General features: G+C 41.1%; 1 protein-coding gene across 2 annotated transcripts; it reads left to right on the forward strand.

The window, feature by feature from the left end:
- Positions 1-962: 962 nt before the first annotated feature.
- tinagl1 (tubulointerstitial nephritis antigen-like 1) lies at positions 963-24,756 on the forward strand. Of its 2 annotated transcripts, XM_039820550.1 has the most exons (12): positions 963-1,129; positions 4,917-5,230; positions 7,106-7,172; positions 12,634-12,726; positions 12,836-12,950; positions 15,019-15,145; positions 15,604-15,754; positions 15,881-16,067; positions 16,992-17,037; positions 17,996-18,119; positions 21,701-21,746; positions 21,973-22,140. In XM_039820550.1, exons 2-12 carry the CDS (start codon positions 4,924-4,926, stop codon positions 22,138-22,140), a joined length of 1,431 nt encoding a protein of 476 aa, XP_039676484.1. In that variant the 5' UTR covers positions 963-1,129; positions 4,917-4,923. The 2 variants fall into 2 exon arrangements, with proteins under 2 accessions (XP_039676484.1, XP_039676485.1); XM_039820551.1 differs by lacking the exon at positions 963-1,129 and having other exon boundaries at positions 4,924-5,230; positions 21,973-24,756.
- The last annotated feature ends 1,041 nt before the right edge of the window (positions 24,757-25,797 follow it).

A 25,797-nucleotide genomic window follows, 5' to 3' on the forward strand; every position in this document is an offset into this window, starting at 1 on the left:
GCTTATTGATCAACCCAAAGGGGGGGTCTTTGGCACAGCTGTGTCTTCGGGACCACCATGTCTCCTAAATACCTTTTTAGCATTCTTAACAAGAAAAATGCAAAACAATTTGGCATTAAATATAAAAGTAGCAATCTTATATAAAGACCTCTATATCATATATACGTGAGATAGTTGATTACTTAATTCATAAAAATTTAATTACAGAAGTTTACTGATTTATTAAATCCAGTTAAAAATCCCTTATTGATTCCCTGAACTTAATCTAGGTTGGAAAAAAGGAGATTTTACATAGAGGCACATGATGTAAACAGATTCAAGACACATGGATCATGCAGAAAGAAAACATCCGTACTATTTTTTTTCATTCAGATTACTCAGCCTCCCTAAAACACCTGCCAAAGTTCCCCTCCGGAGGCTACTTTGTAAATTTCTAGAAGCTGGGAGGTCTTTCACAGGCTATCCCATAAATTCCTGGCTGCCTGAGTTAAAGATATGCAACCCGTGACCACTAGGTGGTGAACAGGAGGTCAGCAGTACCCACCACAGAGAGACAAGTAGATTTGACCCTACAGGGTAAAAAGCCCAGATAGTGGAGGGGAAACCAACCACTGTTGCTGTCAGTGAAAGTGACAGTGGAAAGAAAATAGAAGAAGAAGCAGAGTAAAAAAAGATGAGTGCAGACCATTTCACTTTCAGATAGAAGGTTCCAGTCTGATGAAGAGAGGGAAGGCATGAAGAGATAGCAAAGGGAAGGGTGTGTGTGTGTGTGTGTGTGTGTGTGTGTGTGTGTGTGTGTGTGTGTGTGTGTGTGTGTGTGTGTGTGTGTGTGTGTGTGTGTGTGGGGAAGGGAGAGAGAAGAAGGGAGAGAGAGAGCAGAGATTTGAGCAGGAGGCAGGGGACAGGGCAGAGCGTGAAGGGGGGTCGGGGGGAGTGGTTAGCCTTTCTAACTGGCTGTATATAGAGAAGACAGTCTGACAAACCAGATCCAGTAAGAGAGTGAGGATACGACACGAGAGAGACTTACCTTTTACCTCTCTACCTGTGGATGACTTCCTGAGCAACACATCAGCAAAGCTCTGCAGTTTTCTCTCGGATTACAAAACCAGGATTTGTCTCTCAACTCAAGGTAACAATTTTAGCTTTCTTCACTTCTCAACAGCAGCCCTCCTTTATGCCAGACTTCAGGCAAGTGCAGGCTCAACGTCGCAGTGTGGTTGATACTGATCTCATGTTACTTTAAATATCTTTTTTGATATATGGAAATGTTTAAGCTCTTTTGATTTATGTTTGCTAATCATTATTTTTCTGAGATTATAACTCAGTGCTTTATTTAGCCAAAGGCACCTAATTTAAGTAAGTCAAGTCTTAACTGTTACGACATATTTACCTTCTGGTGTGGGATTGTAGAATACAACATTCAAGTTATTAGGTTCAAGAAAATGAGTGGGGAAAAAGGTGAGATTTTTTTTCAAGAGGTTATTGAGTCCAGTGAGTTTGTGGCAGCTCCTCTTGTGTAATTCACATTGAGACTGATAACACACCAAGACAGGCAATCCCGCCACTCACCTGTTGTGGTGCAGGCCTCATTAGCCACCTGCATGGTATTATAAATGGTCTCTGTTCTTCTTGACCTCGTGGGTGTTTTAAAAATAGAGCTTGACAGATAATGGCCAATGACTGTGTGACACAGAGGGAACTGGAGCTGAAAGGGCTTTTTTAATATAGACAGAGATGGCAAAAGTACTTACTTCCCATATTCAAGTAGAAGTAACTTGTGTTAAAAAATACTCTGGTAAAAGTAGAAGTACTGATTTAACTTCTTTACTCAAGTAAAAGTAACAAAAAAGTAAGTACAAAAGTAAGTACAGCCTTGGAAATTTACTTAAAGTATAAAAGTAAAAGTAGCCTTGCGAATGACAACCATTTTTTATGCAAAGCTACCTGGACCACACAAATGTTACTAGAGTGCAAGCTGAGAAACTTCAGTGGACATGGAGAAAAGGATCTTTATATGCTATTGGTTACATTTTAAATGGATGTCTGCCAATAGGCCTAAAACATCACATATGATTATTGTGACAGAGACTGGGACTCCAGGTTAATAAGATTTTGACTGAGCAGCAAGATATGAATTCAATTGTGATTCTGTGAGAATTCAAACATGAGTCCTCTAACTTACGTCTGAGAGGTTTGAGACATTAACGTTAACATTAGCCAAAATAAATTTGATTTGAGACAAGACCAAGTAACGTTAACGTTACTACAGCACTGTTACACTAAATCAAGTTACTGAATTAGTTTTTAATATAAAGCTATACATGCAGATATTGTATCAGCTAGTATTAGATTATTTTCAAATAAACTGAACGCTCACCAACCTTAACGTTACTTGGGTTACTTAACTAAATGCTAGCGAACCAAGGCATCGTCATTGCTAGCAGGAGAACAAATGTAACTGACCATTAACGTAAACTTAATAAAGTTACTGAAACAAACAACAAATAGCTTTTGATAACAACAAAAATATGCATTTACCTCTATGTGTTTTTTTAAATTTGATGATAAATTCTTGAAAGCCAGCAGTTTGTGGTGTTTCGCTTGGCACAATTTGCCGCACATTATAACAATGTATAGTCCCATCCAATTAGATTGAAAAATAATAACGGTAACTCCTGAAATGATTTGAAACTAAAGTAAGGAGCCAATTTTGTAAAATGTAAGGAGTAGAAAGTACCGATATTCGTGTGTAAGGAGTAAAAGTAAAAAGTTGGCACAAAAATAAATAGTAGTAAAGTAAAAATATCTGAAAAATTTACTTTAATTTAATATAGATATACTGAGCCAAGATGCCTGAATTATCTGTTGGGTGGTGCAGTGATATCTCAAAGTTTAGCTGTGGGAAGGAAAGTGAAAGAAGGTGGTCATAGGACAAATTGTACAGTAAGCATGGAACATTAAAGGTTGGCTTTACCCAAATTACAAAATAACATCACATACCTCTAGTAGCCTGGCAGATATATAGATTTGATTTTTAGTTTAGTCCAGGTTTTGAGATATCTGATATTTCTGCCTCCACTCCCAATACAATGGTGAGGTCAGTGCATTTTTATTTCTGGTGCCGACAGCATTGAAAAATTACTTAAAAAATGTTCAACATGCTGTTAAAAGCTAAATTTCTTCAGGAGAAAGTAGTTTCAGTGTTCACACTGAGGTCTGTGCATCATCAACAGACACTGTTTTTGCAGAGATGCTGCTCTTATCTTTAAATTGGGTGAACTGACCCTTAATAACGAAATTATTGTTGTTTTTAATATAATCAGAGATTCATCAAAGTGTTTAAACAGGTTTAAGTTGTGAACATGGTCCTGAAGCTGCGACGAAGGTCCAGCCGAGAACATGACAGTGCAGTTCCACTACTTCTAGTATGTGTGTGCGTTGCTCTTGCTGAGGGTTCATCTGTCCTGTGGCTGCAGTGTGGGATCAGTAGCTTGGCTACAGCTGTCTGCAGCACCGATGGGCCATATGGCAACTTCTGTGTCTGTTTCATAAGAAAAGCAGCTGAAGATATGGACTAACAAGCTGAAATGTCCCACTTCGGCTGAGAACTGTACTAAGACAACCAGATATTTTCACATTTTGAAGTTACTCGTAGAAAAACAGTGATTTATTTGTTTAAGTTACTCAACAATAACTAAGTTGCTCTGTAAAGGGAAGTTATCGATTAAGGTACTGTCGGCAGCCAGCATTACAATCAGCACTTGTTTTTTTACACAGACAGTTTGACCTAAAGGCCTCTGTAGCTCGTTGAGCAGACGGGTGGGTGTTTTATTGCACTGCTGCATAGAGTCTGCCACAACAAAACACTTGCTTTAAGGAGGAGACCTGCCCATCCCATGCTGCCATATGCCCATATGTGTGTGTGTGTGTGTGTGTGTGTGTGTGTCTAAGTGGGGTGTGGGTGTGTTTCAACTAAAGGCGCAGTCATGCAGAAAACAGGACAGCAAAGAGCTTTTCTGGAGCTGTCCATTGTGCTCTGAGATCTGATTGGATAATGAATGATGCTATTTAATGTATGTAAGCAGTGGGCATACCCCTTGTCTTTGTCCGGCCCCATATAGACTCACACATTCAGTAACCTGAGAGCAACACACACACACACACACACACACACACACACACACACACACACACACACACACACACACACACACACACACACACACACACACACACACACACACACACACACACACATATTTAATTACAGGGTGATTATAGTGCAGCTGGATTTATATGTCTCTGTAATGCAAACAGTGCTGAATTTGTGAAAATAACAGTTGAAGAGGGACTATATACCAGCACTTATTAATTAATCTCATGAGAGTAAAAAAGGTAGCTAAATAACCTATTACATGAGGCCTGAAGTGACCCCATCATACATAATTCAACATGTTTAAAGACCTTTGTCTCTATCATTGCATACTTGTTTTCCATCAGTTTCTTTTGCTGAGTGTGTTTTCATATCTAGCTGCTGTTTGTCTTGGATGCTTGAAAGGAAAGTTGGAAAAAATAAGCAGATGATCTCCAAGGATCATGTGGGTTTGCTGCCAGCTCTGTTTAAAAGTATATTCTGTGTGTTACTGAGTGCATGTGTGTCAGTGCGTATGTGAATTACTCAGCAGGAGGTGGCTAGTGTGTTGGCAGCAGTCAAACCCCAATTATGCTGCACACAGTGCGACCTCTTCCCCTCTCTTCCTGTGGAGTGTGCAGCATTTGACGTTCACAAACATTTTTTCCACTTCATCATATCAGAGTCAATTGCAAGAATAAGGATTATAGAAGGGTATGGAATATATAGTATTATCTTCACCTAAATATCTTATATCCTGTTTCCTGTCCGCTTCCTTTCACAGATTTATCATGAAGCTCTTCCTGTTGACTGTGGCGGCGCTGCTGCTTGTGGTGTTGGGAGAGAGCACTGCAGAAAGAACCCTGTCTAGAAGGACCAAGAGGGAGCTTGCCAGTCCGCTCCATGTTGGAGGCATCAGGGACCCGTTTGGCTCCTACTGTGAGAGGAGAGGAGGCTGCTGCCCAGGCAGAGACGACCTTTGCACGGTTCCTTACCTGGACACCATCTGCTACTGCGACCTGTTCTGCAACCGCACCGTCTCTGATTGCTGCCCTGACTTCTGGGGCCATTGTCTTGGCATGGAGCCGCCTTTCATAGGTAAGTAAGCCTTCACAAGCAAATGTGTTAATATGTTTGAGTGTGCTTCAGGGAGTTTTCACAGGTGTGTGTGGGCTTGTCATAGTTTGTTAAGCTCAGTCAGAGAGCATCACAGAACCCCATTGACAGAATATGTACTAAAGCACAGCGCAAAGCAGCATGACACCTGAAAATAAAAATTACAATTACATACCTGTTTTCTCATACTCACAAAAAATAAACATGTTTAAGATAATGGACTGTATGAAAATTATTGGACACATGTATGACATCTGTTTGGATGTCTATTCGATCTCTTTTTAATTAACAAATCTCAGAAGGGAAGGCTGAATGCTCTGTCCTCCCCTGCTCATTTTGGTACAGTTCCTAAGTAGAAAACTTAAGATTGAACTAATTTTCTCATCTATCTAACTCTTCACTTGACTACATTTGGACTCCCCAAACAGTTGTAGCACCATCCTCTCAGTGTAGAGGTGTAAAATGTGCCAGTGACAGCAGAGGCCTACCTGAAAACAGAGCAGGGAACAGTAGGCTTTTTATTAACCCTAACAGAGGGAGGGAGGAGGGGTGGATGGAGGGATGAATGAAGGTCAGGAGAAGGAATGTGGGCTATGTGGAGAGAGAGACAGACAGGATGGGACGCACAGGGGTCGGTGCAGGTATGTGTTCCCTGGACGTAGGGTGATCACGAGGTGGGACACAAACACTAATATATGTTTAAGAGTGTGCACACACATATCTGACCACACAGTCACACAGCCTGGAGAAAAGTTATGGTGCTTCAGAAGGAAGGAGGTGACAGATTTTTTTTTTTCAGTCAGTCCTTTTTCTTATTGCTGACCAGCATTCACAGATTGTTTTAGTCCATAACTCAATTCAATGCTTTATTCAGCTGGACTTTTCTCATTATGTTGTCAAAGTCAGTGTATAGTTTTTTTAATATTGGCTCACATCATGTCTTAATCATGCTACATAAAAAAGTGTGACATTACATGAAACCACATACTTTCAGTTCAACAGAATTCACTTTTATAATACCCTTAAATGTCAATGAGTAACTTGTCACACTTTTCAGCTCTGCGGTAACTGAGTTGTGACAGAGTGCTGGGCGAGACAGCTGTGAGGGGGATGATGGGTAACAGAGGGCCTCAGTCATAAATCACACAATCAGCTTTGAGCCTTTGAGGTGAAGAAACCTGCTCACACTGTAAATTCTCAGCCAGCTCATGCCCTAAATTCCCACCGACAGCACCTTCCAATGTAAATCAACTTGTAGATAAACCTCATTGTGAATCTGTCACCAAGTCAATATAGTTTTCGCAATCTGTAAGTTAGCAGGGTTCAAATTTCAAGTTTAATGGGTCAAATTCATTCAAAAGGAATGCTAATGCTGTGTCACTGCTAAATAATTGTTATGGTTTATGACAATGCTTAGTGGAGCACTGCAGCTCAAAGTGCAAATGTTAAGGATTTTTTGGTGCTTACTTATAGATGTAATGGACTGGCTACTTTTGTGGCCCCTTCCCTCTGTCTCACCAGAGGTGGTGAAGTGGAGCGTAAGCTGGTTAAAGCATGACGAGGACCCAGGAAGCCTGGGAAGGGAGGAAAGAAGCTAACGCCACATTCCTACACTGGATTACTGGAGCTCAGAGCTCCTTAGACCTCACATATTATACACACGCGCACACACACACACACACACACACACACACACACACACACACACACACACACACACACACACACACACACACACACACACACACACACACACACACACTATTAAGTGTGAGTGCTATGTATGTAAGTGCATCTCTGTCTCCCATTTGTATATTTGCATGTATATTAAGTTGCCCCTTTTTTATCTCCTCTCAGGCACCTGCGAAAGAAATGGCAACAAGTTCTTTTCAGGGCAAACATACAAAGAGAACTGCAATTTATGGTTTGTAAACCCCTCTCCTCCTCTTTCTCTTTCAACCTCTTAAATCCTAGGTTTTCCCTTAAATGTCCACATAGCTTAAAGCTTGAAAAACATTGTTTTCCCTCACTTCATCTATATGCTCTGTATCTACTTGTTCTAACACTTATATTGAGTGAAGTATTCAAACCCAAGGTGCCATGTTTTTATGGATGCATCATTACAAGAAATTGTAGATGTCTCGTGCATTTCATTTTTCCAAATTTCATGCTGACATACAGTATTTTGTATTCCTAAAACCTCTGGGATCTGTACTGGAGTTTAAAAATAAAGTTGACCAGGGTTTACAAAGTATGTGTGTGCAGCATGTGTTTCTAATAACAAAGCCACTGGTCTCATAATATTGAGTTTTTATGTCCATATTTTGAGTGGAAATCCTACATTGATCACATAATCTTCATATCACGTTGTGTGTGTGTGTGTGTGTGTGTGTGTGTGTGTGTGTGTGTATGCGTGTGCGGTGTGTGAGATTATGGCAAAATGTGGTCCAAGAGGGACCTACTGTAGCGGGAACTACGTACCACAGAGATGGTTTTGAGTACTTTGCCAGGTGTTTATATGTCTGCGGCCAGATTTTGTCAGTAATACAGTGATAGCGTCGCAACTGTGAAAGATTCAGTCACAAAACTTTACAGGTATGTAGTTGACATCAAAATGAAGGCTGAGATCAAAAATGGGTGTGCTCCGAAGCAAGGATGCCAAAGGTAGGGGTAGGAAGTAGGGAAGGGCCCTCCCATACTTTACGCCCCTGGCCCAATTTGGCGTTGTGCTGCTGTGATCCCATTGCAAGATGGTCTCTAGTCTTGGAAGTTATTTTGACAGCAGGAAAATCCCAAGTGTAAAAAAAAAAATAAAAAAAAATAAGTTTGTTGAATTCCATTTAGCTGCCGTTTCAGGATGCTGGTATTGTGCATGTCGGAACAGAGCCATCGTTAGTGTTATTAGTAACACCTGTGCTTTTCCTACTATGACAAGTCAAAAACACTGGTTTGTAAAAATGCCTATAGTTCAGTATGAGAGTAATGAAATAGAAAGGAAAAAAACACAAGGAAGAACAAGGGCCTATCGGCTTGTTTTAAGTGCTATGGAGAAAGATTTAGTCTTGTTTTCAAACTTACGAGTCCATGTATTACAGAGCTAATGCTGATAAAGTTATTATTCATTCCAAAGCATTCTTTGTTATGATATGTTATGCAGTAAAGAACAACTTGGTAGTTTGTGCCTGCAACAGGAGGAACAGTAGCTGCATAGCTGAGGATAAATCAAAACGGCTCCATGCCAATGTTTTCTATCTCGTGTTGTGTGTGTGCCAACCTCTCAAACAGTGTCTTACATACCCCTCCTGATTAACATGGTACATTTAATCATAATTGATATTTCCTGTTAAGCTTCTGAACTGATCTTACTTTGATATAGATAAAAATCCAGTCTCCTCTAAAGCACAAAAGTAAGGCTGTATTTTAAAATACAACGCTCATATATCTTGTTTTGACTCTTTTGATTGATTAGTGTTTTGTTTTGTATTATTTTTCCAGTTTAGCATTCTGATGGACAAATTCACAAACAGCTCTTCACTTTATGACCCTGACATGAGTCTCTAGTTTATAAAAACAGTATTTTAGATTAGCTCTCAGTGAAAGCAAATTGTCTTTTATCTCCATGGCCTTCAACACCCCTAAGGCCAACAGAGTCCATGTGGCTGTTGTCATTTTTCTGCATGATATCGACGGCAGTCAAGGAGAGGAAATGCAGTTCTGAGAGACTAGAGGAAGGAGACAGAGACGGACAAGTGAGTGAAGGCAGGAAGAAGATAAATTGAATTCCTCACCTGTCCTCCACTGTGGTTTCCCATATCTGTGTCATTTGATGTTCCTCAAAGACCATGCGTATGTTTGTGAACATTCACACAAATGTTGATTTAACACCCTTAATATATTTATCTTCATGCAACGATGCACTCTGTGGCTATTTGTCACGACACGTCTAACCCAAACCACGCTGACCTCGCTGACATCCTCTGCTTTATACCTTGCAGCTGTTCAACTCCAAAAGCTGTGCTGTGTCAATCTGACAGGCCTGAAGTATGACTTTTATCATGGCAGCTCAATTAGGTTTGACCTAAAGGGTCTGATGGGTGCGTAGATAGGAGAGGACGGCTGTTGATGAATAGCAGAACTATAGCGTTTCTTCAGGAGAAAAAACTTGGAAAAGGCTGAGCTGCGTGGTAAAAATAACCTCCAGTGTCCCAGTCCACCAGAAAACAGCATTTATGTGCTAACTCCCCCTTTCACCACCACACAAAAGAGTCTTATGCACATACACTCTCACACGTGCTTGTTAAGGCAATACACACGGATGCTTGAAATATTGCACCACAGCTTTGGCGCATAGGGACACACACACTCCCTTTTCCCACTCCCACTCTCTCACTTATTTATCTCCCTTATTAATTTCCCAAATGTGCATCCTCCCAGCTCTCAGAATCAGGGCTGCAGGGTGGAGGACAGGGCTTCCGCTTTGAGTCGACATGCAGCTCTCCCTCTTTTCCCTCCAAAGTCTCTAATTAGCAGTGGCCAAGCTCCCGCACACTGTTATCTAACCTATGTCTATCTATCTATGTCTTGACTTACCACTGACTTGAGCCAAATAAGAAGCCAAATATCACTGATACAGTCAATAAAAAAATCTGCTCTTTACCCATCAGTATCACAATTGGTATAATCTTTATCTTAGAATAACTCTTGGGCAGATTGTGTCAGTGTGAGACAGCATAGAAACGCAACCTGACTGAGCATGAAGTATTAAACAAAGGCTTGTGTTTGTGTATGTGTGAAGATGCACCATGATATCAGCGGCAGTCTTCTGTGTTAATGTGATCCCCAGCTGAGACATTTTCCTTGCTAAGCTGTTGGTAACCTGATTACTCTTTATCTGCTCCAAATGATCTGAAACGCGGTGCCTCCTGCTAGCACCAGCAATCTTAAACGGCTCAGAAGCAGCATCTATCTCTGTTGTGATTTGACAGCAGCTCTGCTCTGTCTGCATGTACTTCAGATCGGACAACAGCCAATGGCAGCTTGGTCTAAGTTGTATAGTTTCTCAGATAATGTAGATACAGGTCATATCTGAACGCACACAAACATGGCTCTCTTCGCACTGATCTGGCAGGATTTGGCTAGACAATGCACCTCATGTCACCCAGGTTTGCATGTTTTGTATGCAAGTGTTTGAATGTGTATGGTCTAGGTGTATGGTCTAATTGGGAGTATGATGGAAAATGTGAAAAGGCCTCCCACTGTCCTCAGAGCCGTCATATTTCTTTCTCAGTCACATTCCTTTCTCAGTCACATTCTGTCCCCCTGAGTCCATCATTAGGCCTATTCGTGTGAGTGTGTGTGTGTGTGTGTGTGTCTGTGTGTGTGTGTGTGTGTGTGTGTGTGTGCATTATATTTGCTCGTGTCTCAGTGACACTGCAGAGAGGAGTGCAGTTTGACAGGTAATACACACCCTGTAGGCTTTAGTGTAACTAAAGGGGAATTTAGCGTCTTCATCATTGTGTGTGATTAATGATCCTTGGGGGCAGGTCCCCCTCTTTGTAAACATGATGTCTTATTTACAGTAGACTTTATGGTTGGAAGTCTATACATGCCTGTGTGGGAAACACCCCTCATTCCCTCGCTAACACACTCGTTTATTATGATATTCCCAAAATGACTGCTGACCTTGCAGCTGTTATTTATGGTGACTTAGTAACTTTATTTAACCAGGTAGTCTCAGGGAGAGGGAGAACAATAATATTTACAGTCAGACAACCAAGAAGCCAAGAAAACATCATTAATGCTTTAAAATCTCCAGGGTACATAATACCTGAATCTAGTCCAGTAAGGATTAGTGTAGACATAAGGAGAGAAACCTTAAGATACAGAGAGCAACAGTGAGTAAGAAATGTGTCATTACTGATAGTGTGCTGGGATAGACTGGGCTTAAATGTTATAATAGTTTGACATTTTGGGAAATATGCTTATTTGCTTTCTTGCCAAGAGTTAGATCAGAAGATTGATACCACTAGCCTGTCAGAGTAACTAGCTGCAGCCATCAGCCAGTTAGTTTAGCTTAGCATAAAGACTAAAACAAAATCCTGATTATACAAACAAGATATATCGTGTCATTTACCTTTGGACAAATCCAGGCTAGCTGTTTACCCCTTTTTCCAGTCTTTATGCCTTAACTTAGTGTTAACCAGCTGTTAACATATACAACATATTTATTGTACAGGCAGAGAGTGTATTTCCCAAAATGTCAAACTATTTTTTGTAAGGAATTGTGGAGCAGCATGACATTACAGAATGTCTCCTGAATGAATTAAGACCCAAAAGTTGACCCACCAATAGTTTTATTATTTAGAAAAGTCACATCACTGTGTAAATCACTGTATTATCACTTTTTTTTTTTTTTTTAATTCTGTATCATTCTATATACCATCCTGGTTGGACAATATAAAGTTTATAAAAGTAAGGCCTCAATTTTGGTGTTTTGTTTTGTCCAGACAGCTGCTTTTAGGAAATATATGGGATGAAACATCCTATAGATGGTTATAGATTCATACCATTAATTAGCAAGATTAGGGGACTCTGGTCAAACTGTTTAGCTACAGCAAATCATTTACTTTGAAGTATCAGCGACAAATGAACTCTAGGCATGTGCATGGTGATTTGTCTGTGTGAGTAAGCTTTGTGTCAGTACAGTACCCAATACTATATACAGCATAATATTATAACATTTTGTAATGGGCCAGTCCATAGTGAGTACTTCTACTTTCGTTAAGTATGTTTTGCTGATAATACTTTGTAGGGCTTTTACTTTATGTGGTTGTATTGGTACATTCACTTAGGATACTTTTCCACCATTAGTACACACACACACACACACACACACACACACACACACACACACACACACACACACACACACACACACACACACACACACACACACACACACACACACACACACAGTGCAAGTTATTTTTGAGGATCCCCAAAGTAAACATAGTCGTCATCATTAATATCCTGCTCTCTTATCTCTTCTGTCATCTCTTTGACTTCTTCTCTGCTTCCTTCTGACTAAAAATGGATCTGCATTCTGCAGCCTTAAAAGGCTGAATGTTTCCTTCAACATCTCCCTCGTTCGTTCTTTTACCATTTTTTTCCCCAGTTACTGACGTTATTCTCTTAATTAATTTCTTATTTGGGAATTCCTCTGAGTCCCTGAATATTTGTCTATGCCTCAGATAGTCTTTCTACTTAATGTTAACTTCACTGGCTTTTGCATAAATATGGAAATTGAAACTATTTGCATGCAATTACAGCCACTAAAGCCTTTTAAAGGGCTCATGTCTGCTCCACTTTCCGTCTCTCCTCTGTAGTACATGTGGGACAACAGGACGCTGGGAGTGTGAGCAGAACGCCTGTCTGATGGAGCCTGACATTATCCATGCCGTCAACAGAGGAAACTATGGGTAAAAAAACAAACACAGGCACACATACTTTATGGGATTTGATGTTCTACAATAGGATCTTAATTACACATAGTCACAAACACATGCTCCTCCTATATTGTGCTTTCAGGTGGAAGGCAGCGAACTACAGTCAGCTTTACGGCATGACTCTGGACGAGGGCATCCGGTTCCGCCTGGGCACACAGAGACCCTCCAGGACTATTATGAATATGAATGAGATCCAGGTACAGGACAGTCTTCATCATTATTTTTGGAGTAGGAGAAATACATGTATGTAGGTGGTCAAGTGCCTGAAGGAAGTCATTAAAACCTTACCATCCTCAGTGTAGCCGATCTTTGACCTCTGACCTCAGACCTTGCTTTTAAAAGGTGGCATGAGAGAACTAACTTCCATACAGGGATTGGAAGAATATCATGTTACTTGTTGCTACTGGGTGTAACCTCTTCTTTTATGTCACATACATCACCTGTTATGTATTTCTTGTTCCCACTGAAGCTGTATGACACGTTTGTATGACACGTTTGCAAATTTCTTCTGTATCAATTTATATACAGTTTGGTGTCATTAGAAACGTTTTACAAGATTAGAAGATTTTTTCCCACTAGATTTTAAGATAAAGTTTAATATTTTTGAATACTTTTATGTACAAAGTAGATTTTAAATGTTGGATCAAAGGAGGAGAGCAGGATTTTTTTGCGACAGGTGAGAATCCAGAGAAAAAGGGAATTGTTACAGTTTTGTTGTGGCTTCTCACTTCTTTAAACACTCCTGCATACTTCCTGTGAGTGATGTGATGATATGATGATTTGCAATATGCTGGGTCTAAAACCTATTACAACAAGGGAGCGCTGATCAAAACGTTTCTCGCCTAATTATGGTGGCTTGTTGGTATGTGATGGCGTTTCTGGCTGGAACCTCAGCCCACTCGGATCCGCTCAGTCTTTGTTTACATTTCACCCAGACAGATTACATAAGACGGAACCAAAACATCAGACACAGAAGATGGAGAGGATGGTGGCTGCCTGGAGAATAAAGCGCAAACCTCCTCTTTAGTCTACACCTCCCACCTCCATCCATCCCTTTATCCATCCGTCCTCACTCCCCCTGTTTACGTCTCCCAACATTCCACGACTACTTCCACCCTAAAAACCTCACAACTCCCCCTTCCTTCTTCCGCTGTCAGCGTGTCCCTACATGTGCCAGGAACTAGATCAGAGCCTTGCAGCCCATTCATAAATCTCTCTGTCCCTCTCTCCTTTCATGTCTGTCTGTAGACTTCTTTGTAAGGGATGGAAAATAGTAAATTCATGAATGAATTTAGACTTATTCTGGCAACCATTTCTCCTCTTTTATCACGCCTTTAGGTTTCAGGTGTGCTTTTGGACTTTGACCTTACACAACTACAAATCCCTGACCAGCAGCACATTCCTTAGTTATGTATCAGGTGGCTGTTTGTGCTTTGAATACCTCGCTATCAATCGGAGGAATGCAGCACAGGCTGCCAGGCTCTTAGAGAGAGAGAGAGAGAGAGAGAGAGAGAGAGAGATACATTACCGTGTCTGTTATCACACATAACTGTGAGATTAGGAGAGCATCCAAACTCAAGTGGACACTAATAGATTAAGTATGTATACCTGCAAGTGAATAAGTGCCATCAGGAAAATATTTGCACTCCATCACAGACTTAACATCCTATTTAAGATTTATCATCACAGTGATATTGATATTTTGAATAGAGATGGATGCCTCCATGAAAGAGTTCAGTTGGTTCAAATGACTCATTCGATCTAACAAAATGGTCTGATGGAGAGGACCGGGATCAAAGGTTTCTGTCTATTCTACAGCGTCAGAGATTGACAGTGGGTCAAATGATTTTAGTCACCACCTATGAATAAGTTCCTTCTACTGGAAGGTGGAGTTATGTAATCTGTTTCATGATTGCTGTTTTATTTTTGTAGGTTCGTATATGCCGTGTCATGTCTTGTTTTACACACTGCCTTGTGTCTTTTCCTGCCTTTGTGTTTGTCTGCCCGGCCCCGGCCCTCATATGTTTCACCTTTTCCAAATAATTACTTTGTACAGTCCCATGGTGCAACCCTGTGTTGGCGGTTCTAACTGCTATTTGCTCTATTTTACTCTAAATCCTTATTTAAAAATGTGGCTGTCACTTATGATAATCATTGTTTTAACTGAGAACATTAATGATTCCTTAATGAAGATTGAGGGTTGTTCTGTGAGAGTGTAACAGTGATTACGCTCTCTTGACTTGACTCGCTTTTTCTCTCTGTCAGATGAACATGGATGCTCAAACTGATCGTCTGCCACTCTACTTCAACTCAGCAGAGAAGTGGCCAGGAAAGATTCATGAACCTTTGGACCAGGGCAACTGTGCTGCATCCTGGGCTTTCTCAACTGCAGGTAGAGCAGGAATAGTAGAAATGAATAAAATGCAGGAAAACGTGGGCTATCATTATGAGACGTACTAAATGAAAGAAAGAAAATGGAAGAATAACAAATTGTAAAAGGGAAATAACTTTTTGACATATTTGACAGGTTAGGTGACATTGGCTGAAAAAGGCAAAATAAATACCCAAACACTTCAAAATTGTTCCCAATACTTTTATTTTCATGGACATGTGCTGACCACAAAGAGTCTTACGTTTTTGGTTAAAATATATCATGTTTCTGTGCAGAAATTTGTTATCCAGCACCTGCAAAATGTTTATGGATATCTATGATTATCACATACATTAGCTTCCTGAAGACACAAACTGTAAAAATTAGAGGATAACATTTTCCAATCTAACATATTTTTCAGTGTAAAAAAAGTTTTTTTTTGCATGACATTTTGTAACATTGCCTATCCTCTTCAACAGCTGTAGCATCAGACAGAATCTCCATCCAGTCAATGGGTCATATGACTCCTCAACTGTCCCCACAAAATCTAATTTCCTGTGACACACGTAACCAGGGAGGCTGTGCAGGTGGACGCATCGATGGAGCCTGGTGGTACCTCCGGCGTAGAGGGTAAATACTCAATTTAATTTGAACTACAAAAAAAAAAAGGAAAGCATCATATAATAAGTTCTGGTGATTACCTGATGACAACATGCTAAAGATTTGACACCTTTTTCCATCCCTCTTCTCTCACAGAGTAGTGACAGACGACTGTTATCCATACCGACCTCCGCAACAAACACCAGCGGAGGTGGGCCGCTGTATGATGCAGAGTCGCTCGGTTGGTCGGGGGAAGAGGCAGGCCACACAGCGCTGCCCCAACACGGACAACTACCACAACAACATCTACCAGTCCACACCGCCCTACAGGCTCTCATCCAATGTAAGCACAAACACAAAACAATACATACATAAACAGACATATGTGATGCATGCATACACACCTACTCACAGGTCAACACCCTCACATCAGTTCAACACCCGACCAGCTCAACAAGAATTTGTATTTTTTCCTGCCTGTTGCCACTTTCATGGTCCAGGCAGTTGGATTCAGGATTGAGATGGTTGATTAAAATATAATAAGGAATTAAAAAACAATCAATTCTGTTTGGAGTTAAGATTGGTTTGGCTCTATATACTGGACACACAAACACTTTAAATATCATCCTCCATTATCATGCTCTACTATCATTTGAAGACTCAAAAGTGTATCTAGAATTAGATTTCTGTGTTTACATTCTAATATCAAATTACTCAACTCTTTCTGCATGTCATCCATTCATGCTCAGCCACAATAGTAAGTTGAGTAAACCAGAATTAGTCAATATGAGAGCATAGTGGCCAAGAGGTCTGACTAATTACATTGAGAAAACACAGAGAAACAACTATCTAACAAACACAATTTACAAAAGCACCTCTGCCCTTCCTTTTGAGCTCAAAATATCAGGTAACATTCACTAAGCCATAAGCCGTTTCTGCATGCAGCTCTGTGCGTCTCCTCCCAATTCAAAGTCAACCACCGAGCTGCAGCCGACATGTGGTTTTATCGTCTAGCATCCATCACTGCTAAATGACGAATAATGCCTCTCGAAATCATTACAGCCAGTTGTTACTGTCTCCCGATGACTTGTAAAGTCAATAAGCCAGGCATTAAAGCCAGGGGGCCCTGCTGGACTCAATCTTGTTATCTGACTTTTAACATCCAGGGGGTTGTTTTCATCCTCTCCATTTCACTGATATGTAATGATCTTCCTGTCTGTCTCTCTCTCCTCTGCCTATAAATCATTCCTTCTATTGTCTCTCTCAGGAAAAGGAGATAATGAAGGAGATTATGGATAATGGCCCTGTGCAAGGTGAGGCAAACTTGTAAATAATATTTTAGTGTCAACATTTGCTCCCAAGTGAGTGTTCCTTTTTAAAAATCAAAACAACACTGCACTCCCAAGGGACACACAACTCCAAACACATGCACTGTGAAGCCTCATGTTAGGTTGCCAACCTTGGATGATGTGGTGTTTGACCTCGTCATCATTATTGTTTTTTTGTTTGTGTCTTTCTTTCTCTATGAGGCTGTGCCAGTTTCTTGTTTTATTGTTTAGCAGTCCAGGAAAACTTATTGGCTTCACGTCAAGTTTCCTTTTTGCCTTTGAGTTTCTCTCTGACACAATGGCATAGAGGTGTGTGTGTGTCAGTGTTGTATATACAAGTGGAGGTCCACACACTGTTCTCAGCTAAAGGACATTGGATTTAGTGCAGGTAACCCTCCATAAGAGGGAATTTCTCAGCTGTATATCCGGAGAGTTTTTCTCATTAAGCTTGAAAGTCACACAGAGTTCAGCTGTGCAGCTCACACACACACACACACACACACACACACACACACACACACACACACACACACACACACACACACACACACACACACACACACACACACACACACACATACATACACACATATACACACACACACACACACACACACACACACACACACATACATACATACACACATATAACACACACACACATATACACACACACACACACACACACACACACACACACACACACACACACACACACACACACACACACACACACACCGCTGCCCTGTCTGATGTCTGGGGTGTGTATGACTCAGGGGGGAAATTGGAATTTGTTTGGTGAAATTAGGTAATTACTTTTAGATTTATTGTTGTTTGAATAAGATTTTTATCTCTCCTTTCCATAATACTTTCTGCAGCCTGAATAGTCATATTGCCTGTGTGTTATATCCAACTAATTCTCCCTGCTTGTTGGTTCTTGCAGCTATAATGGAGGTCCACGAGGACTTCTTTGTCTATAAGAATGGGATCTACAAACATACTGACGTCAGCTTCACCAAACCTCCACAATACCGCAAACACGGCACACACTCAATCAGGATCACTGGGTAAGTTATCAGTATACTGTACATAATAGAGATTTTGCCAATGTTTTGTGAACCACCAGCCTATTAGTCATTGCATAGCTGTAAGTAGAGGTTTGGCTCTGTGTACGAACCTGATTAGACTTACTGTAAAATAAACAGGGAAACCACGTGCCATGTTACACAAACTCGTGAATGGGGTCTGGACAAACACATTTGCCTTCCTTCCTCCTGATCTAAGTCTACATGTGCCTGTTTTCACTGTTGCTACATGTTCAACAGATGCCATTTCAGCAGAAAAAGTGTTTAAGAATGAATCAGGTTTTAATTGAGAAGCTACTCGATTCGAAGCTTCACCTGCACGTTTGTTTGCACACAGCTGAGATTGTACGTGTCAACAAACTTCCCTCCCAGTCTGTTGCTCTTGGAGACACACCTTGGCTCCACTCCTCCGTCTGCTGAAGACAAGGCCTCCCCCACCCTCCTTTTCCCTCTATCTAGTCACTACGGCGACCACAAATATGGAGGCGGGTAGACAGCTGACACACCTGGATTACCTGCCCCCACCCATTGGTCTCTCCTTATTCCCCCGTCCTCCTCTCTATCCTGCCACATTTCTGTGGCGTTGCTATCATCACTCCTCAGCTGGTCATCTTGACTCACTAATCGTCACGCTTCCTTTTCTTTCTCTCCTCTCCACACCCAAGTCAAAACACTGTTGTTATCATTTAGACTATCTTCAGACAGACTGGTAGTAGTTCTATTTCATCCCTTCTGACCGCCAGAGGCAGTGCTTAAAGCACTGAATATTTGCATGTGCAGTTCGAGTATGTATACCAACTATGTCACTTGTGACCCCTGGAAGACCCAGGAGAGACTATATCTTCCGGGTATCATCAGGAGATCTGTTCCTTTTTTCTTCTCACGTGCAGTTGCGTTTACCTAAACATTGGCTGAAACCTTGAACTTGAACGTTTTCTACGTTGTCGTCGCTGGTGGCCTTGTGACTGTGTCAGTCAGAGTAGCGACAGTTTGTTTGTCCTCAAAAGTCTGCGACGGCGGCTCGGGGAGTCACGCTTTGGTGTCCCTCTTCCTGAGGGGGGCTCGGAGGTTGAATCCCCATAGAGCCCCAAGATCCCCAACATGGGCCCTGGCGCTTGGAGCTCTGTGCCAGCCTCACTTTGGTACAGGCAGGGTTGAAATGGGCGTCGGTTAAGACTGCATTCCTGCTGGCCATTACCTCGGCAAAACGTGCCAGTGAGCTACACGCTCTGTCTGTGAGTGCCTCATGTCTGAGGTGGAACCCAGATGGCTCGGGGGTCACGTTGTAGCTGAACACCGCATTCCTGCCAAAGTGCTGTCCCATTCACACCACAACCAACCTCTAAGGCTCGCCCGGTTCAGCCCCCTGCCTGGCGATGGAGGGGTCGAGCCGGAACTGTTGTGCCCTGTCCTTGCCCTGAGAGCCTATATTTCCGCTACCATGGGCATTCGGTGGTCAGAACAGCTGTTCCTCTGCTATAAAGTGTGTCTTTCGTGACAATGATATATTGCCGCTCACTAGTCTCACTTTCAAATGAAGAGCTACCACGCAATGGGGGCAGAGCAGAGGAATGTGCTTTTGTGAGCATTTGACTGTACTTAGTACCTCGGCGTCTGAGCTTGTTCATGAACATCAGTTTCTCCAGACAGGGAATCTCAGCGCTATGATAAAAGCAGTCTCTCTTTTTGTATCTGATTGGCCATTGACAAAGACTAAACACAACCCATTTACAAGCAGCCTTTCATGTCCCTTTTCATGTTCGTGTCTTGCATGTATATTTTATGCCATTTCATTTTATGTGCATGTGTATGATAAACACTCAGCCTCCAAACATGTACTTAGCTTGTTTGAACCCAATGCTTCATACGTTTTTGTGAAATGTCCTCTTTGAAAATTGTGGATGCACATGTTTGTTCACCGTGCTCATGTCGGGCTCACGCTCTATGGACTGTAATTACATATCTACAGCTTCAGTTTGTCGATAAACTATGGACTTATCCAGGGTGTGAGATGATGCTAAGGATGAGGATGTGGATTCCCAGCTTTCCTGAATGCCTTCTGCTATTTGGTTCCTATTGACTCACTGGGGAGTGAATGTGGATGTACCAGCGACATGGTTTTAGGGACAACATAGTGTTTTGAGCTCCAACCTGCCAGCCACAGGCATCAGTGTGTTTACATAGGCCAAATCCCATAGCGGTGCGTTCCTTTAAGCCCAGGGCCTGGGAAAGTTTGTGGAAAGAGCATTGAGGTCCACTGTTGTGGAAAGGGCATTGTCTGGGCCGCTGATCCTGACTGCACTGGACAGAGAGAGGGGGATCAATCCTCGGAGAAGAGGTCAGGGGTGGGCTGAGGGGCGTTGGGGAAGGGCGGGGAACATGGGTACAGCGGTATGCTCATCATTGTCCCCGAGTGAGCAAGTGAGCTGATTGGAAGCCGGATAAGAGATCAGCAGTGGTCCGATTCTGTCTGGCTCTGTCTGTACCAATTAATATGCAGGCAGGCAGGCATGCATATGGAATCACATACATACAGTATACAGGTGTGAATGTGCCCTTTCTCACAAACACAAATCCCATCTATCCAGTCTGGTTCAGATTGTAGTTGGCATAGTTGTTTACACAGCTGTTTTTAATGCGTCTGCTCCTGGTCAATGTCATGTCTGAAACACCGGGCTAATAAACACATTCGCTGATAGAAGGTTGGCACTATCTGCCAGTGTTGTGGCTACTGAGTTGGCAGAGTCTGAGACCAGCCACTCAAACACACAACGCATTTCTTTCCCTTATAAAAGAAAACAAGCGATTGGGCACCGGGAGTCTCTTGGGAAACGAAAATCCTGGAGTGCCTAAACAGTATGGGAATTTGGGAGAATGTTTTGATCATGACGAGCAGAAACGGCGAGCATCTAAAAGTTGGCAGTGGCTTAGCTAAGACGAAAGTGCATGGCATGATGGGAATTTTGGGCCTTTGCCAAGGTTTCCTGAGATCAAGCTTCTGGTGAGAAAGAAGGGTAAAGATAGGCCTCTACGTTCAGATTCACATATGTATATTTGTGCCTATTGTTTGTCGTTGTGTTGTTCTCAGCTATCTGTGATCAGATTGAGGTGGTGTTCACTTCCTCGTAACCTACCCTCTCCTTCCTATTTTATGTCCGGAGTACGGAAATGGCAAAGGAAAAGGGGAATTCCGTGTTCTTTGGATTGGAATGATGTAGGAGTGCCAAGTATGCCATGTCCAACCATAAATACTCTGTATTGTACTGTACTGTTTTCAGGATGTAGTTAAAAAGATAAAAGATGTCTCTAACCCCCCGCCCCCCCCCCTTCCCCACTACAACACTACTTATACCTCTTCCTGCTTTTCTTTATCAATAATGCCAAGTGTGTTCTCGGGGAACACATTCTTGAGAAGTGTTTACATGTTTGTTGGACAGCATCCATTATTTCAACTCTGACACAAGTGATTTGATCTGTATTTAAGGATATTCTTTTGTCCTGTTGTTTGGCTCTTCACTCGAATGTGCATTTTGAGTAACCATCCTCTCTGCTTTATGCACCAGGTGGGGAGAGGAGAGAAACTTTGATGGGACATCAAAAAAATATTGGGTAAGTAGTTTCAGTATGCAAAACAAACCCATGCTCAAATCAGCCCTTAATCAGCTCAAACATTATGCTTTTAATAATTGATAATACATGTCAAAGGGAGTGTTTGACAGTGATGCCAGTTCTGTTTTTATTTGCATGAATATAACCAGGTACTGTACAGTGTGTACATTCTCAAATTAAAATCTGCCTCATCTGTAAAGAAGTTTGACTTTACTTTTCTTTTCAGATTGCTGCTAACTCCTGGGGAAAGAACTGGGGAGAAAACGGCTACTTCCGAATTGCTCGTGGGGACAATGAGTGTGAGATTGAAACATTTGTGATTGGTGTGTGGGGCAGGATCACAATGGAGGACATGCACAACCATCATCACCACCATCGTCGTAGACACATTTAGAGACACAGCAGATGTTAAAACCCCACAGAGGCCTTTTGTTTTTAATTTGTTTTCAAGAGTCTCAGATTTTAAGCACATCCCCTTACCCATCAAGCTGGCTGCGACAGCCACAAAAATCAACCCCAGAGCCCCTGAACCCTCACTTTTTATACGTTACTTCACTCTGGGGATCAATACAACCTCTCTTCTCTTCCATCTGAGAACAACACTCCCTACTGTCCTTGTAACTTGAGGTTTATGGCACCAAAAAAACAAACAAAGATAAACTCAGCTAAGTTAAAGCTCTTTTATGTTGCCTTATAATTATGCACCTCAGGTACCTACTGATCCAAAGACCACACTTCCCAGAATCCTTAGTGTAATATCTGGTGAAACATGTTCATGTTGGGTGATGACAGAAGAAGAAACTCAATCTGATCTTTTTATTCTTCTTTGTGCTTCTTTGTCAACCTGAACCTTTAGTCTTTGCTAAGTCTAGAATCCAGAACGACCAAACTTCAGAGGGACAGTTTGGAAAAGAGGAAATCTGATAGCCAGATTATCAGACATCAGACCCTTTCAGAGTGACACACCCAGCCGAACTGTGTAACATGATAATATATCATAGATGACCTTACTGACATTTACCTGTCTGCTAAATGGAGGCACAGTTTTGCTCAATCCCTCAGTTTTAGAGAGGACGCTTGTATGGAGTCAGTAGCTGCAGGCGGTAAGAGTTTCTCACACATTCCAGTAGAAACGCAAAATCTGACACTGGAAACAGTGGAACATGTCATGTGTTTGATGGGTATAAGATTACAATACTCTGATTTGAGATTTTAAACCATGACCAAAATGACTCCCAACACCACTCCCAACACCACTAAATATTTTAAAGCAATTTAATAATGAATCGGGCCCTAATTCAACACATTCATACAGTGTCAGTAGGCTACATTAGATTGTCATATGGCTGCAGGTGAAATACATTTTTTCAGCCCTACTCAATTAAAAAAAAAGTCACCATAAACAATGAACATATAAATAAAAGCCATGCTGCACATTCTTGACCCCACCATGTCATCTAAAAGATAAAACTCTGATGCGTTAAGAGGTTATAACGATTGTAATGCTTTGAAGAAACAGAGTTGTTTTGACCTGCGAAAGAAAGTGTTTGTGTATAGTAGTCTTAATTTGCTCCGTTCCGTGTACAATGTTACAATTTGAGCAAAAGAAGTTTTATTTTACTACTTGTTTTACCATGTACTGTATTTAGTAACTGTCATAACACACTCATCACTCAGTTGCTTTTCTGCTTGTGCTTCAACATGGTTGTAACTGCTGCTAGATCAAGTCTGTGCTACAGTATTTGACTGCAGAGTCTGTAGTTTGATGCATTTCATATGTAATAAACAATGTAAAGCCACTGCTAACTAACGCAGAAACACTTCAAGTCACACAGGTGGCAGATGAGCTGTTTGGCTTAATGTTCTCATATTTTATTTGATTGTTTTTTGTTAAGAAACTTTACATGTTCGAACTTATCAGCCATGTGTCTACACTGCTTGATGTCTTTATTTCAACCGATTGCAGGCTGATTGAGGGATTTTTCAGATCTTTTTGGGGCACAGCCACACTTAAAAGGCATGGTGTAGTATTACCACTTACCTTAAATTACATCCTTGTGTGCTTTAGCTGTCACTTCAAAAGGCTTTACCGTTTCTATATCATCGCGTCTTGTGATCTTTAAGGTCCCTCTATCATCTCCTTCAGGCATGGATAAACAGTTAGGCATAAAAGCAAAGGAGAAATGTCTGGATGGACTGACAATGTGCAATGTGTTGGATAGAGACGCAGTTATTGCATGTTTCTCATTCAATGTACCGTATCTTTGCTTTCATTCTGGAGTAAGCGAGGGCAGGGCAAGACGAAGGGCAGCCCATCAACATGAGATAAACGACACCAAGGCCAATGTGAAACTGAGCTCTTTTGCCAAAGAGTGATCATGTCAATCTTCTGTCAGCAGAAAGGAGATCTTTCTATATATTCTATATATTTTCTATTATGTGTGGGCATGTTGCTATAGCTCCTTTACAAGAGAGAAAAAGATCAATGGACAAAACTTAACTTGCTAGGTTGACTGTTACGCAGTCCTCACTGGAAGTTCACAGAGTAGTCTTGTTTGTTTCATTACAATTTATTTTCACCAGAAGTTGGGAAGCCTTTATCTTTATTTATAGAAGCTATTTCATGACCTCCTCAAGCAGCATCAATGTGAGATGAATGAGTTCTGTACCTGTGTTACAAACACTGGTTTGTACCAGTGGGTTGAGAAAATCAGACAAATGGTTTTCATGCAGAAGCAAGTATTGGAATCAGACCAACGCTAGTAGAGACATCTAATTTGTCAGTGTCCATTTATCCAACATATGTGGCATGTTAATTATTTTTATGTAAAATGAACCACTTCACTGATGTTTAGACTTTATTTATGACAAAATGTGTAAAGTATATACTTTTATTCCTTGTTTGTCTGTACAATGTGTTATTCTCTCTCTGTCTCTTGTATTGTGTGCACTAAATGCAATACCACATTAGTGTTCACTTGTGCAGCACAATAAAGTCTTTCCAAAACCATGCGGTCTCATTGTGAACACCTGTTTGTATTGTATCACTGAAGTATTGAAACAAGGTGATATGATCAGGGGGGAAATGCCTTATATATAGTCTAAATGTATGTAGGTTAGATGGTTGAGAAGGTGTGTGATTTTTAGGAACATTAGGGATCAGTGAGCCACAATAGGAGGGACTGGGTGCAGGGTGTTCAGGGGAAAGCTCCATGGGACGAGGCCGGGTGGGATGAGGACAGTTTTTACAAGATCCTGCTGTGTTGGCATACTCTTCCATCACTGAGAGCAATAATTCTGACCATCAGTCAGTGGGATACCAGGCCAAAGAGTATGCATAATCCATCATAAATATTAGAATTAAAACAATTATAATTAAAAATTAAATCATGTTACATTTCACCTAAGTAGAAGCCAAAGATCTTTAGTTATCTGGAGAACTATTATTCTTCCTCTGGCCATTGAGGTCAACAGATTCAAAAATATTTGTGTGATGTGTGATTTGGGAAAGTGAGTCCCATTTTCTTTTGTTCTGTACAAACTTTGTAATATATATTTTTTTCATGAAATGGCTCGACAAAACCACAAAATAGTGTGGTGTACACATGATCAAAATGGTTGGATTTGTTTAAGTGTGCGGACTTTGCATCAAAAACCTAAAAACGATGGACTATTTAATTGGTGTTTATTCTAGTCTCTTCAGTAAATGTTTGTGTTAGTGATTTATGAGCTTAGACAAACAAAGACGATCTGATTGTGAAGGTTGTTTGAGTTGGTTTTCTAGATTTATGGACTTTTTATTTTGTGGATTGAAAATGTATACGCAGCATTCGGGCTTGAATAAATTTGTGATGTACAGTAGGCCGAATGACTATAACAATAATAATGCACAGACAGACAAACAGATGTGTGCCAACTGCAACTTAGTTGTCTGTTTGAAGATACATTATTTCTGTGTTTTCTTTTTAGCAAAATGTGTTTAAAAAATAAAAAAATGAACTTTAATTATTAGATTGAGTTATTAAACTCTCCATAAAAAAGAATGGAATCT

This window comes from Perca fluviatilis, chromosome 13, assembly GCF_010015445.1.
Source record: "Perca fluviatilis chromosome 13, GENO_Pfluv_1.0, whole genome shotgun sequence".
Lineage (NCBI taxonomy): Eukaryota > Metazoa > Chordata > Actinopteri > Perciformes > Percidae > Perca > Perca fluviatilis.

Coding starts and splice junctions, on each gene's coding strand:
- tinagl1 (XM_039820550.1), top strand. CDS start 4,924: ATGAAGCTCTTCCTGTTGACTGTGGCGGCGCTGCTGCTTGTGGTGTTG. Junction 12,727..12,835: donor GTCAACAGAGGAAACTATGG/GTAAAAAAACAA, acceptor TTGTGCTTTCAG/GTGGAAGGCAGCGAACTACA. Junction 21,747..21,972: donor GGACATCAAAAAAATATTGG/GTAAGTAGTTTC, acceptor TTTTCTTTTCAG/ATTGCTGCTAACTCCTGGGG.